This window comes from Drosophila pseudoobscura, chromosome X (assembly GCF_009870125.1).
Source record: "Drosophila pseudoobscura strain MV-25-SWS-2005 chromosome X, UCI_Dpse_MV25, whole genome shotgun sequence".
NCBI classification, from domain to species: Eukaryota; Metazoa; Arthropoda; class Insecta; order Diptera; family Drosophilidae; genus Drosophila; species Drosophila pseudoobscura.
Genome location: NC_046683.1, coordinates 4,117,843 through 4,130,915, shown reverse-complemented (window position 1 = coordinate 4,130,915; position 13,073 = coordinate 4,117,843). Strand labels below are relative to the sequence as shown.

Below are 13,073 nucleotides of genomic sequence, written 5' to 3'. Positions count from 1 at the left end.
CAAAGTATACCCAAAGTCCCAGCATAAGTTCATCAAACTGGGAGGCTGGCAGTGAGAGGCACTTTCAACATATACTTTCATAACGTTTTTAGTGTTCTTAAATGGCAGTTGAGCAATTAAATGCGTTTTGTAATTGGGTTTTAAGAGCAACTAAAGCAAGGAGTCATAATTTCGAATGCAGATTAAAAAGAAAAACCAAGTTTCTGAGGAATTAAGAATGAAGGAATTAGTCTTTGAATTCTGTTAAATTCAATCTCAAGCCAGGGTCCCCCCAGACTGTTGGATCATTTGACAGCAGATAGAACATTCCTTTCCCTTCCCCATCCAAGAGATAATACCGAGACATGTTAATCTCTCAGTACACTACAGCACTGCCCACTCGCTCTATCTATGCTCTCTGTCCCCCTATCTACAGCATCCCTCTGTGAGAGCGTGCGGCGTCAAGCGTCCAGCGTCCAGCTCCAAGCGTCAAGCGTCAGGCACTAAGGGCCCATTAATTTCAATCAGAAAGAGATATGCATATGGAGCTGTAGAAGAAGAAGGTGGCTCATTGACAAATTTACGAGTGTCCTATTGCACTATATGCATCTACATATCTATCTGCTCCAATGGACCGAACTTCTTTTGAATGATTGGTAAATATGGGACATTTTCGAGTTGAACCGTAAAGTTTATTGGGCAATCTCGAGTGCTTGACCCCATGACAAATGGCAAAATGTGCAGCTCCAGCCGCTCTCTGTCCTGGCTCCGATACTTTCTTGACTTTCAGTCGAGTTAGTTATTTATGTGAGGCGTTCAATATACGAACGAACTAACGAACGAACGAATCGATAGCCTTTGCTGAACCCCACAAAGTTCAGTTTGATGGAGCGTGTTAATCAGCGTAGTCTCTGTTCCAGTCCCATAGTCTCGCATAGTCTCTCATAGTCTCTCAAAGTCTCTCATAGTCCCATAGTGGGTCTCAGACTTTTCGCACGTTCATGGAGAGGCGGAAGAAGCTTGGCTGGAAGATACATACATCCATCCATACATACCATCGATAGGGAGAGAGTGCTGGAACTCGGGCCGAGTCGGGGCTATCAACGCAACAGCATCTCTGGCTACGTGTGTGAATGGCCTTTGGGCCATTTGCACTTCTTTATTCGTTATTCCCTATAATCCATATACACACAGCCAAACAGATACAGATACTGTAGCTAGAGCCAGTCTGCTCTGCGCTCTCTAAGTGCACTTAAAAAGAAACGAAAATTATTTAAATGCAGCGTTAAAAATGTTTACAATTCAATAAACAGACGCAAACACAGCCACAGGGACAGACCGGCAGACAGACAGACAGAGAGAGACACAAAAGAAGATCGCAGAGCATTTTGGTTAGACCTGGCCCTCGACACGTTCAGATACAGATACAGATACAGATACAGAGATACTACATACAACAGCAGAGTAAAAGCGCTAACAGAGTGAGAATTGGAGACCAAGTTGGTTGAACTCTGTATGCTCTTTTGCTGGAAATGTTCTCTTGAAAAGTGCACCTGCAATGTGGTGGGCTGTCAGTCCTGCGAAAGTATCTCAAGCTCCTCAGCTAATCAGTTAATATGCAGAATAATATTCCCTTAAGTTTGTGGCTGTTCTAGGTATTTTTTGGGAATTTTATTTTGGAAAATGTTCAAGTTCCAAAAGGTTTGGCCTATAATCTCTATAAAATAACCATTTTCGGTATTTTGGAAGTGATCTTTATTCTGTTAAGCTTGTTTATGTTTGCATTACTTTAAGTAAAAGTGGAATATCCAAGTTTAATGCTGACTTATACAAAGATTAAGCCAAGAGAAAAGAGTCTATGTTGGCAGCATTTTTGAGAATTTCCAAGAAATACCAATTAGAAAGTTATCTGTATGTGTATGAACGATTCGAAAGATTGGACGTAATTCCCTTACCAAGAAGCTCTTTTTGGCTTTTTGGCGAGCCAGCTGCAAATGAATACATAATGCTTTTGGTTTCGTGGCGTGAAACCCCCTGTCGAAGGGCAATATACGAGCACTTATACGCCTGGTACCCCTCGTCTTTCAGCCACTCCACTCTCCCTTGCCGGCTTAAGAGCTTAAAAATTACCTGACTCCATTCTGCAGCTTCATGAGATAATTGTGTGTTAAATGCCCACAAGACAAAAGGCGAGGCGAGACGAGACGAGACGACAACGAATTGAGGAAAGTGGTAGCGGGGGAGTGGGGACTGAGAGGGGTAGCTAAGTAACTAGTTGTGGTTATTGTTTATAAGGCAAAAGACCAAAGCCGTTGGCCAATATGTGGTTTGCCCTGAAGCGCGCGTTGCGCGTTTGCTGTGCCCCCAGCAGCAGCAATTAATACAGCACATAAATGTATCCGTATCTTGCAGACAAATGCTCTTGTATCTCTGTATCTGTATCTGTATCTCTGCTTGACATAGTTTACAACAATCTGTGCGTGTGTGATTGTGTGTGCTATTTACGGTCAAGTGTTGCGTCGGCGCACAAGGTTACCAGCCAGCCAGCCAGCTAGCCAGCCAGCCACTAAACGCAGCTTCACCCAATTGGCCAAATAGAGTCGTTTGTCCGTTAGGCGCTGAGACCATCCATCCAGAACGAGAGAGTTGATCGCAGTCCAGTTGTGGCCAGGCAGCAGGCGCAGGTTTCCTTATAGATAGACTCTGTATGGGGTGTCCATGGTGCTTATGCTGAGCCTCATTAGCCTGACCTCGTTCTTCCATGGCATCTACACGGCTACTAGCTACTGGCAACTGGCTACTGGCTTTGGGTGTTCTCTTAAGCAGATCAGATCCAAAAATGTTTGAATAAACATTGATGGGCCTAAGGAAGCCGATACAAGTAAATGCAAGAGGGAAAGAGTATCCGTATAGATATTATGTATATCTTAAAATGTTGACTCAAAAGATAGAACACTGCATTCAGATCGTTTAAGATCTTCTAAACTTCGGTATTTATTTGTTTTAGAAACTCATTCATCAATGGATTGAAATTTGGAGTACAGTAGCTCTTTCAGAGATATGATTGAATTTTCAAAAATTATTCGAAACATTTTAGATATCTTAAAGTCTTCTTCTGTGAGATACTACGAGTATCTCGAAAATTTCCTTTCAATTATTTGTATCTGTAGGTTTTTTCCTACAGACCACCGACTTTGCTGGCGGCTGAAGCATTAGCCGATCACTTGAGGAGTTCATTTAGGTTTGCCCCGCCACCGGCCGTCGCTCCTTCTGTTCTCCATTAAGTGGGTTACAGTGCCTGCTCATGGGCATGGGCCTGGGTAATCTATCTATTGCATAAACTACTGTCAGCTGCAGCTGCCATGAAAATGATCGTGTCGATCGCGGCTGGATTGCCTGTGTGTTGTCGGCAGCAGCGCCGCTTACGTTTGTTGTGGTTATGAAATTGCAAAACGGCAGCAGCAGACAATGAGAAATGTAATTGATTTCAAATATTTATTTTCCTCCTTTTGCCCGTACTCTCTGGCATTTCGGTTCGGTTTGGGAACCTATTGCTGGCCGCCTTAATTGCCGCTTGATTGCAGACTCGAGTGCTGGCTGTAGTGTGGGGTACTCGTAGATAGACATCAGCGGAGATCTGAGATCGGAGATCAGCTGGATAGATAGAATTAAGGCTTCTCCACGAAAAACGGAAGTGTCAATGTGTAAAAAAGGTGTTGGAAAACCACACACAAATCCACAAGCACACACACACAAACACAAACATAAACAGAGGGAAAAGACAATGAGAGAGGGGCTCGGGATCGGTCTCGGTCTCGGGCTCAGGCTCAGGCTCAGGCCCTGGCTGTTACCGAGGGGCACAACATTTGGGTAAATGGCTCAATGAACAAACAAACGGAGGAGGGTACGATCGAAAATGAGCGCCGGCCCCGGGAGCCTAGGGTATGTGCCTTTGCCTAGGCTGTCACGTGTGTGAACGGTTAGTTTTTCCCAGAGAGACCTCCAGGAAAACGAAATGAGGCGCACACATGTTTAGCGCCGACACGCCCTTGCTCTTTCCAGCCCTAGTCCTCACCCCTCACCCCGCCATCACCCAGGGTCGCGTCGCGGCGAATGGTTTCGGTTCCTTTAACGCGGACTGACTCTGAAAGTGACTTGGCGATTTACGGAATGAAATGTACCCCTTTATATTTACGTTGTGCATTACTTAAAAGGTTACCCAGAATGAGTATGAGAATGACAGAAGCAGACACAGACACAGACACAGCCAGAGACACAGAGGCACAGAGAGGCAGATCGACAGTGCTGACTAAAAGTCTGTCAGACAGAGAGTTTCGGGGTGGCAGCGGATGTTGGGATCATAGTTCATGTTTGTGACTGTTCTAAGGGGCGGGGGGAGGCCGAAAGATCACTAGGGATACGGTTTCTGATCAGCTTGTGGGACTGTCAAATGCAAATAAGTTTGACCAGACAGTACATTGGTAAGTTGGTAATGAAATTTCAATGATTGCAATCGAACCTAGTCGTATATCTTCGGGAAGTCTATCAGGAAACTTGAAAGATTTCAGATGAGAAAAATAGACTCAAGCTCTCTTGAGCAATAGAGATCTAAAGGGGATTGAAAAATATCTCTGCAGAAAGCCGAAAACTCAACAATTTCAATAATAAATTTCTTATTCAAATCGATAGAAGGCCGAAGATACTCGTGTCATAAATATTTTTAAGGAATTATCTGCACTGAAGATACTGGCATGAACTCAAGAGGTAGCAGGTCCATTGAAAAAGATTTTATAACTATGGAAAGAGAGCATGAAACTTACTTCCGATTGATTTTAAATGCAGAAATCTTTAGTAACTTTGAAGTTCCATAAATTCTGAACGGGACACCCACATTGAAACAAGAGCTCGTTGAAATTGTTTGATAGATTGCTGGGATCAGAAGGTCACAAGCCTGAAGCCTGAAGCCTGAATCCTGAGGCCCGAAGGAAATGCCTAACAAATTGCCTGTCCCAGGAGCGGGGACCAGCTGTCTGTGTCTCGTCGTGTCGTTACTCGTGTGGTGCACATACACTCCTTGCTCACTGTGCTCGTGTCATTCATTCTGGAGAACAGGAGGGGAGGGCCGCGCATAGTGAGGCAGGAAGCATGCGCAGCTTCACATGAGAAGAGAGCAGAGCAGAGCACCCACATCATGATGTCGGGGGACTTGAGACTGGGACTTGGATTGCGATTGGGAATGGGAATGGGAATGGGAATGTGGGACTAGTCCGGTGTCTGGCTCGATGTCTGTCTGTTCAGCTGTTGCTGTCCCACTCGTGCCTGCCATATCCTGCGAGCAACGAAACGAATGTCGGGCATGTGTTGTCATTGAGACGAAGTCGGAAGTCGGGGGCTAGGTATTGGTTGAGGGACTTCACAGACAGACAGACAGACAGACAGGGAGAGAGAGAGAGAAGGAGGTGCACAGAACAATTTTCGAAATTTATTTTTAAAACATTATTTTTATTGCGGCTGCTGCACGCGACGACAATCGAAGAAGTAACCCAAGACGTCGGACCAGACCAGATCAGACCCTGGCCCTAAAGACCAAAGTCGGGGAGAACGAACATTCGTTCCATTTAGCATTCAAGGCGCGATCTAACAAAAGGTTCTTTTTTTATTTTCCCTTCTCTTCTCTTCTCTTTTTGGCCGCTCCTTTTCCATTTAATTTGGTTCTCCTTTCCTGGCCTTCGAGTCGATTCGTTGAGACATGTGTGCGGAAAATTGGTTTCCCATTTATTTCTCCGTCTCCTAATTGAGACATTTTCAGGCTGAGTCGATCTGAAACGCAGCGCAAAAATATTTGGATCAGAACGAACAAAAATCAAGCAATTGGGAAATTGTTTGGCTTTTTGTTGGCCAGGCGCCTGGTTTGATGTTATATTTGTTCCATTCACCCACTTCCAATTGAATTGCATTGATTTTGATTATTTTAGAGCTGGCATTGTGTGTGGCTTCTCATTGTCTCTCTCTCTCTCTCTCTGGGCTCTCTGTCTCTCTGGTTCGCTGCACAAGAAACAACAAACAAATGGATGATGACAGAACAAACAAATGAACACATTTGCCTCTGGGGAGGCTGCTGACGCGTGCTCTTTAATTAAAAAAAAAAAAATAGATAGAAAAATTACGCAAGCCAACGCTTCACTGATCTAAATTCGCTTCGCAATGAACTGTTGACGGGCAGGGGATACGGGGATAGATCGTCTGAGGGTTTATCCGCAAGCCAATGCTATAATAATCGAAAATCGGATCAGTGATGATTTTCTTGCAATGCAGTTTCCAGTTAATAGTGATCTCAAGACCACATAAAAAATGGTGTTCCCAGGGAACATGAATCATTTGTGGAGTTGATAAAACACGCATAGAAAATGAAAGATCAAAGAATTGTGGTTTTCTATGGGTTTATGGTTATAGTTTGTAATATCTTTTCTGCTTACTTCTATAAATAAATTTATTGGAATTACACATATACCAAGAGATTGGCTCCGAGAGTGGAAATTGTAAGAAGAACGGGGTCTTGCTTTGATTTATATTTGTCAAATTTAAATTGAATATTTTGTATACATAAATCTCTATTTTAAAAAATGTTCTATAAAAAAAGTTAATTCTATTTATTTTCATTATATTTAATATAATACATAATATCTATGGGGGTGTGCCAGATATTTCAGTGTAATTGCATGCAAAGTACAAAGTATGCGAAAGGATATATAAAATACTTATTACAATATATCTTTATATGCTATTCGTAATAATTATATTAATATCCACTGGTTGTTGTCATTGTTTATTGGATTTTTTTTTTCGAAATACTGGGAATTGGAAGAGATATGTTCATATCTGTGTGTATATTTTTAAGCGCCATGAGTCAAATAAATTTGGATTATTCATCTGCTGTGAAGAGTAATTTCTTTTGATTGTTATTTTGGTTATTCATTCATTCAACGAAATGCAAATGCGTTCTAGAGGGGCGCCGTGGCCTGGCCTGGCCTGGCCCGGCCGGGTCTGTCGCTGGTCTACAAAGAGGGAGGAGAGGAGGAGGAACCTGTTTGAGCTTGACTGTATGTTCGTAAATTAATATTAATTATATTCAACGAGAGAGTATGATCGAATCGGGCCCTGTCAAGCTCTTCGATGAATGCCAATGATGTCAGCGGGCACACACAGATACCAGATACACAGATACTCGGGCACAGAGATACAGTTTGAGAGAGCTTTAGGTTAGGTACTCATCTTCTCTTTCTATCTATGGGCTAGAGTCTAAGGTCTACTTTAGAGGCCTCTTTTTGGCATTTTAATAAATACCAAATGCCACCCAAATGCCCGACAGGATCCAAGGGCCCGCTTCATGGTTTCACTTACTCACTTACCCATTCACCCCATTCAGAAGAACTTCTTTTTTCCGTTTGCCGTCTGCCGATCTTCTGTCTGTCTGTCTGTCTCTCTGTCTCTCTGTCTGTGGGTCGGATCGTCCCTCCCTCACTTGGGTTTGCCACGCATCTGTGCAATTTTTGCTTTAGTCAAGCGTCAAATTGTTGCATGTGGGCCGAGCAGGTCGGCGGGCTGCACAGAGAGAGAGAGACAGAGAGAGGAGCGGGGCAAAGGGCACGGGGCAAGAGCCCCGTTTTTAATCAACTCTCAAGTGTTTGATTTGGACCGTTTGCGGCGGCCCGCCTTGTACATTGCATCTATATATATTTTACTTTCCGTTTTATTATTTTCAATTTTAATGAAGGCCCATTTACTGCACCCCTCAGGGCTCGGAGCCAGAGCCAGAGCCGGGCAGGCACCCTTTTTGTTCGCCGCACTTCCGCATTCAATGAATGCTAATGACAGCTGTCAATGTGCGTGCCATGATGAACTACTACTGGCTCTGGTGCTTGTCCGCCCCTGATGCTCGCCCATTCAGTAGCCAGGGAGTAGAGTCAGAGGGAGTTCAAGCCGAGACCTGGGCTCAGCTGAGCTGATGGTGGCTCTAGAGTCTAGAGAAGGTTGAGGAGGGTTGCCAAAGGCAATGCAGAAAGCAGCCAAACCATTATGGGTTTAATCCAATTTCGAAAAGTGTTACCAGATTGGAAATTTATTAAATCCCATTTCAAAATGGTTTTGTATGGGGAAACTATAGACACGGGCTATGTCGTTGCACAGCAAAGAAATAACAGTGTAATTTCATTTTTCGTAATTTTTAGACGATAAAGAATTCTATCCGATCAATTTTCTATAAGAAATACATAAAATATTCAAGTTAATTTAATAATATGCAAACATTTCATCCTTTTGATTTACAAATAAATACTTTATAAACTTAAACTTTATATATTCGAGTTAAATACCATCGAATATAGTGGAATTTCTTGGCCTTACTTTTAACAATTTTCTGCCGAATTTTCAATTTTAATTTTCTAATCCCTCGATTTTGTGTTGTGCTTCTTTCAGTGTCAGCCTGATTGTGGGTGCCCCCAAATACGATACGTCCCGGTTTCAGCCCGGCGTTGTGGAGGCCGGTGGAGTCTTCAAATGCAGCATGAAAGACGATGACTGCAAATTGGTGCCCTTCGATTCCAAAGGTAATTTCAACGACACTCGACAAAAGGAATGGGCTATAAAATGGGCATAAATCTGGATACTTTTGAAAGGGAGTTTCTCTATCGAACCATTGGCGCCAGGGCCAGAGCCAGAGCCAGAGCCAGGCCTGCCTCCCCCCCATTGGATCTCCATCAAATTGGCGCCAGAGACACATCAGAGAGTGTGATAGTGATGGCGGGGGGTAGGTGTGGGGTGTGCGAGGGGCCCAGAGTGCAATTAGTTTATTTATGGGCTACACGCAGGCGCAACTTTTTAGTATGCAAAATGCGAAGAATGCAGTCCGCGGAGGGGGAAATACTCGAACAGATATGCAAAAATACGAAATTGCAATAATACTCGTATATTTTTAGACAATTTCCATTTGTTTGAAAGCCTCACAGCCAGCACATCCTCAGCATAAAACGGAAATGATAAACGCTCAGAACTTCCTCGCAGCGCATCATTCGGATATTTTTGCATATTTTTTCCATTAAGTTCCCCAGTTCCTGGGTGCCCGGCCCGCCCCAGCTCAATGTCTCTTCGCCTCGGCCATAAATATGCAATTCGGTTTTGCAACACAAACAGAGAAAAACACCTCTGAAAATTTATTGACACGTGCCTCATCGGGGGACTGCAGGACTGCAGACGCGCTAATGGATTGGGGATGGGTACATTATGCTTATGGGGGGTTGACATAAATTACTGGCCGATACTCTCCCCCTTTCTTAATGTTTTTGCTAAAACGAAAGTGTCTCTCTTTGAAACGTGAATTGTGCGCTGGGCCAGGAGTAAACAGGTGCTTCATCCAGCTAGCAGGTTCGTTGTCTCATCCATCGCTGTGTAGTACCGTACCGTACCTCTATGTGTGATGCACTCTGAATCACAGCACCCTTAAGTGGATGTGATTCATTCGGCACTTCTCGGACTCGTGTATCATTCTAATTATTTATTTTGCTTATGTCATTAATGCCACATTTCACCCACATCATATTGAGTCAACTGTTGGCAACACAAGAAACGGAAGCTTTACGCAAAGGAAACATATTTCCGTTCCGTTCCGTTCTGTTCCGTTCCGTCTTTTACTTGATTTTGTTTGCTGTTCGCGTCACTCACAGTTCATTGCTTCATTTGCTTAAAATATGCACGTACATTCACGTTTTTAATAAATTCATATTCGTTCATTATTATCCCGTAGAAGTTAAATAGTCGTCCGCTCCAATGAGCTCATTCACGATCGATCTCGATACAAACCCTTTATTTCTTCTTTAATCGAAGATCAGCCTTTCACTTTTGCCAGACAAGTTAGTCTTTCACTTGAGATTCATTTGGAAGCTAAAAACTTAATTTGCAATACAAAGTTGAAGAAACATTTGACAACATATTAGAAAACTTCAACTTTGGGTCGCTACATCCACAGGTAAATGCAGTCACTATCGACACAAATCAAAAATCATATGAAAGCTCGTACACTTCTCTCTACAGTCCATTAGTTTTTGTGGATATCGGCGACGCAGATGCCGAGTAAATGCCAAATCGCTTTTGGCATCTCTTAGACAAACAAAAATTCCAAAATAAGACAAATTTGCCAGAAAGGCTTGAAATTTGAGTATTTTTGAATTTGTTGTTGGTACTTAATAATGGAGAAATGTGTATAGACCCACTGTTTCGTTCTGTGATTCATTTGTGATTATCTTACTTGATTCATCGATCATTTGGTGTGCGTATACGAGTATCACCCACTGGATCGGTCAGTGATCGCATTCAACACACTCCCTACTAGTCCCGCATTCACTCCCTGTACTTGGGGCACTCTGCCATCTACCATCTACCATCTTCCATCCATCATTCCCCTAATGAGGCGGCGATTCACCCTTGAATCCATTCAAGGATGATGGATTCGCCATTCATCCCTCATTAGGCCATCAAATATGTACAGTCTGCACACCCAAAACTACACGTATTCCCCCACCCACCGCCCTGCGAGGCACCTCACCTTGGTCCCACCCGCAATTGTGTCATAAATCACTGACAAAAGGAAGTGACCATCAGCGTTCTCAAGTGTTCTGTTCTCAGTGTTGTGTCCGTCTCAGCGAGAGAGAGGGAGCTTAATTAGTTTGCTTTTTTTTGCATTTTATTTTTTATTCGACTTAGAGCACCGCCCCAAGAATACATATTAATTTCAGTAAATTGTCCATTTCCGTCCACATTTTGTCGGAATTATTTTGCTGTGTGTGTGCCTCTTGTTTCTTCTCAATCTTTCCTTTCAAATATGTTTTATTATCTTTAAAGTCTTAAGTTCTTCTGTTTTGCTGCTCTCCGTCCACTTTTGATTTCCGCCAAAGCCAAGATGGGATTTTAAATGGACTGCAAATGATATTAATTTCTTCTTTCTCTCCCTCGAAAAAAAAAACAAACCAAACAGGTAACAATCGAAATACAGAGGGCGAAATCGTAGACAGGAAGTCCTACCAATGGCTGGGAGCCACTGTGGCCACAGGACGCGACAACGATTTGGTTGTGGTAAGTATCCCAAGTATATCCCAAGAAACAAAAAGAGCTCTATAAGTAATGCCTACTTACATGCACCTAGTGCCAGCGCTTAATGTGCCACTCAAATGCGAAACTGGGATATTCCCGCGTACTTTCATTTTCCACAGACCACAAGTGACCTACTGACTGACTTCCCCCCGAATGTCGTCCGTCCACCGATTTTAATGTGCATTGAATGATGGCATCATCATCGCGCTCGCTCTGTCTCTGCCTCTGCCTCTGGGACTGGACTGAGACTGGGATAGACCTCGTTAAAATGTCAAATCGCATCGAAAGTGCAAGGTAGCGGACAACCAGTCGGATCAGACCCGGGTCGGGTCGGGGAGGAGGGCGCCGCCCACCGGGTATCATCGGGTAACAGACACCTCCCGAGCACACTGAAAGTCCAAAGAATAAAATTACATTTTTTATGGGTTTGTTTGACGTGTTCGGATGTTATTATGCATTCATGCCGTTAGATGTCAGTGGGTGTCTTGGTCTTGGGTCTGGGTCTGGGGTTCTCAATGCGTTTCGATTTCGGTGTATTCGGTGTTTTTTGTCATCTCTGTGGTTCCCACTTGGATTGCGTCAAGTAAACCACGAACACAAACAAAAGCCAAGCCACTGGAGAGATACCAATAGTCAGATAGTCTACATAGGTGCTTGCCTGCCAGGGTGCCCCGGCTCCCTGGGTGCCTTGGTGCTTGGGTGCTTGGGTGCTTGGGTGCTTTGGGGGCTCTTTAAGGTGTGCCATGTCTCGCAACTTTGGTTAATTGCGTTGGCGTTGACGTTGGCTTTGGCTGTGGCTTTGTTGTCTGCCCACCCACCTGGGGGACCTGGGGGACCTGTGGGACTGCCGCAAGACCGAGAACCCCATAAACATTTGATTTTCACTTTAGTTCTCAATTAACTTTGATTTGGCCCATTTGATTTTGGCCATGGCGCACCAAGAACCGTTAACATTGATGGCCCAGAGTGCGAGCGTGTGTACTTTGGTGGCTCCGAACCACTATTGGACTACGTCCAGGTCACTTCCGCCACGCGCTTTGGCCTGGTCTTCGACTGGCCTTCAAATTCCCATTAACCAGAGCAGGTCATCGATTGATTTAGTTGGTTCCAAGTGCGCCCCAAATGGGGGGCGGGCAACAGGACTACATCATCCTCTCGCATTACCTCAGACAGCCGCGCGAAATTCTGCAGGATTATGACTGGCCATAGCAGAGGGTACGGAGTTGGTTAGCTTCAAATGTGGCAAGTTAGGTTAAGCTATTTTGAGGCAGGGCTTACAAAAGCTAGATCACACAATATATCAGACCTCTATGAAGCTGTGGTCAACAGATATGGCAAAATATATGGATGTACTTTAGCTCCTTTCAATCACAAATACGAGTACTGCTTTTGATATCCTTGGCCTTGGAAGTTTTTGCATAAATCATGCCCATGACATGTTTTTGTTCGGTTCGTCGCAAAATGACAAGTTCATCTGAGGAAAAATCGTATGATTTGCTTCCATTTTGTGTGTGGTTTCTCATGGAAAGAACGCTTTGATCAGCTGTAATTTTGGTCGTCCTGGTGGCAGGTTGCTCTACTAGCCCATTGAGATCCAACCGCTGGACATTTGGGTCAAAGCAAACGTTCCGCCGAGAAGTCCTTCAAGTGCATATACAAATGCATTGTCAGAAATGTATCAGTATTGGCCAAGTGGCAGTAAAGCAAGTCTAAGGATCATTATCTTGCTCCATGAGATCACCAAGAGTTTGGTTAGGTGAGGTTATGAGACATACGTATGTATGTATGTATGGTAGCACCATTAACCTCGCGCTGTGGACGCGTCAACAGTGGCATCGATGTGGCTGTGAGGCGTGGGCGTTGGCGATGACCGCCTACAATTTGGCCATGATCGGCAATCAACGCAGACCCAAGGTGACATCATTTTGAACTCACAGAAAATGCTACCCAAT

The 13,073-nt window shown here is 43.9% G+C and overlaps 1 protein-coding gene across 6 annotated transcripts in view; it reads left to right on the top strand.

Annotated features, from left to right (window-relative positions):
• Nucleotides 1–13,073, top strand: part of if (integrin subunit alpha inflated) — a 34,481-nt gene that overhangs the window by 4,769 nt on the left and 16,639 nt on the right. For all 6 annotated transcript variants that reach the window (XM_015185797.2, XM_015185795.2, XM_015185794.2 and 3 more), the window contains exons 3-4: nucleotides 8,455–8,585; nucleotides 11,006–11,103. In XM_015185797.2, coding sequence (XP_015041283.2) covers nucleotides 8,455–8,585; nucleotides 11,006–11,103 — 229 coding nt within the window. The remainder of the gene's footprint in view (nucleotides 1–8,454; nucleotides 8,586–11,005; nucleotides 11,104–13,073) is intronic.